The 2,278-nt window shown below is 41.0% G+C and overlaps 1 protein-coding gene across 1 annotated transcript in view; it reads left to right on the top strand.

The window, feature by feature from the left end:
* Window positions 1–264: 264 nt before the first annotated feature.
* Window positions 265–2,278, top strand: part of LOC103364762 (myelin and lymphocyte protein-like) — an 11,068-nt gene continuing 9,054 nt past the window's right edge. The window contains exon 1 of the mRNA XM_008292007.1: window positions 265–402. Coding sequence (XP_008290229.1) covers window positions 310–402 — 93 coding nt within the window. The 5' untranslated portion in view covers window positions 265–309. The remainder of the gene's footprint in view (window positions 403–2,278) is intronic.

Raw genomic sequence — 2,278 nt, 5'->3', positions numbered from 1 at the left:
CAGCAACAATAAAGACGTTTCAGCCGCTGACCCGGGGCGGCCCGAGGCCACCGGATTCCTCCTGTGGCTGTTTCCAAACGCTGCCACAGGTCAGCATGAAGCAGCAGCGTGAAGGCGAAGGGTGTGTCCGGCCGGTTCCAGGGCGAGGAGCTGCTGCTGCTGCTGTGGGAAGGACCTTCCTCCTCCTCCTCCTCCTCACAGCAGCACAACGGGTTTGTCTGCTCGCTATAAGGCTCAGCAGCACCTGCTGGCGCTCCGTTAGTCCGAGCAGAGGGCAGCTCGTGGCTGTTGACTCGACTAGAGGCAGAGATGGCTGCAACCAGTGCTCAGCCAATGGGGAGCCTGCCCAGCGGACTGGGGATCTGCACCACGGCGCCGGACGTCTTCTACCTGCCTGAGCTGGTGAGTGGACCGAGGACCTGGAGGAGGTTCTGTCCAACTTTGGATGCTTTGGTGCAAATCTAGACTTCATAGTTCATCACTTTGGGGTTTTTTCTTTACTTTCATTTGACTGGTTTGATTTTAAAACGTCTTTAATACAAGAAATGAAGAAATCATTTGCAAAAACAGATCAACTGCATCTTCACAGACCTTCAGAAAACACGTCTCCATCGTCTACCTGAGACAACATCAATCAAACTTAACTCTATTGTTGTCATTTCCACTGAGTCTCATCCACTCGGCTTCAGTTTGATGTTTTCTGAAAAACTACAAAAATGGAGGAATCTATTTTTGCAAATGAAGCCTTCAAATACTTTTACAAACTCATTTCATGCCAACATTACAGCATCCTGAGCAAAGAAAATCTAGATTTAAATCTTAAATTTAACTTCTGCACATCAAAAAAACAGCGAGAAGTTGTTTTGATTTTATTGCTGCTGAAACTACAAATAAATATGATTCAGAAGTTGTTTTAAATGACGACTATCAGACTCCATATTCCCAATTAGAGCCTCACTTTTGCATTTTGCAGTTAAAAAATAAACCAAAATTAAACTTCTGCACCCCAAAAACAATTACATTTAGTTTGAATTGAGTGCTGGTGAATCTCCAAATTGATTTTAAATGCACAGTTGATGCAAAAATGTGTGTTTTTTGTAGAAAAGGGAGACAATAAGTCATATTCCCCCCGTGTGGGAGGAGCAGCTCTAAGTTTTCACATCTCACGTTTCGCTCATATTGTGTCCGAGGCGCTGATCTAAAGCAGGAATGCGGTCAACTCGTCTTCTCCCCGAGCGATGACAAAAGATAGAAACTGTCCAACAGCTCACATGCAGACGATTCAGTTTAATAATAGGTTTAATTAAATGATATTTTAGTTTGTTTTGGCTTTTATGAAGACACTGGTGCAAAAAGCTGCGACAGAAGATGTGTTTTAGGTGTTTTGGATGTTTACTCAGATTTCTTGGTGGCTAATCGAGAACGCTTCACCACTAATCTGCACATCAGTTAATTCAGTGATGAAGCAGATCCTCCTGGAAGCTTCTCACTGTGTGTGGAAGCTGCAAAACATCTGGATTAAAACGTCTATTAATGATCGTTAAGGTTATTAAAAATAGGATTCCTCAGTAACAGTTAAACCTCTATTAACATTCATGTACTTGTATTCTAGTTTAAAACATTTCCTTTAGAGAAAACCTCAGGAGACGATTTAAACACTGAGATTTGTTCTGCAAACACCAGCCGTATTGACTTAATGTCAGATAGCTTCATGTGCAGTATTTCCCTTTATGCTAATAATCTTTTATCAGCCCCCAGTAAACAGAACTTTACACATAAATCCCAGTTTATTCTCACCAGTAGCCTGTTGAGCATAAACATTTGCCTTCATTTGCATGTTTTTGTTCACATTTTCACATTTGTCCTCCATTTTCTTGGTCATTACCCACATAAAGTAGATCTACTGAACTCTTTAACTCCCTCTTTTTTGCTAAAGGCTCAGAAACATTTAGTTTATTGACTCTTGGAGTTAAAATAACACCGAGAGCTACGATGTGCTGCTACAGATGACAGTAAAGGAGAGAAAACTGCTGTTTGTTGCTCTGAAAAGTTAAACTTTGTGCTTCCATAAAGTGTTTAATTTAATGATGCCGTTCAAAATGCAGCTGCAGAATTTAGCATCTCAAAGGTTTAAACACTGACTCAGTGATAAAGCTTTTCAATAACGCTGATTTAAATCAGGAAAATGTAAATAAGTCAAACATCTTGAGCTGGCATGCATGTAAGTCTTTTGTCCTGCAGATCATTATTTAAAAGTTTAAAGCAGTACGTGCTGCTC

The sequence above is a fragment of the Stegastes partitus genome, unplaced genomic scaffold (genome assembly GCF_000690725.1).
Source record: "Stegastes partitus isolate 25-593 unplaced genomic scaffold, Stegastes_partitus-1.0.2 Scaffold778, whole genome shotgun sequence".
Classification (NCBI taxonomy): domain Eukaryota; kingdom Metazoa; phylum Chordata; class Actinopteri; family Pomacentridae; genus Stegastes; species Stegastes partitus.
The sequence above is the reverse complement of the archived record's forward strand: the minus strand, read 5'-3'. Positions and strand labels throughout refer to the sequence as shown.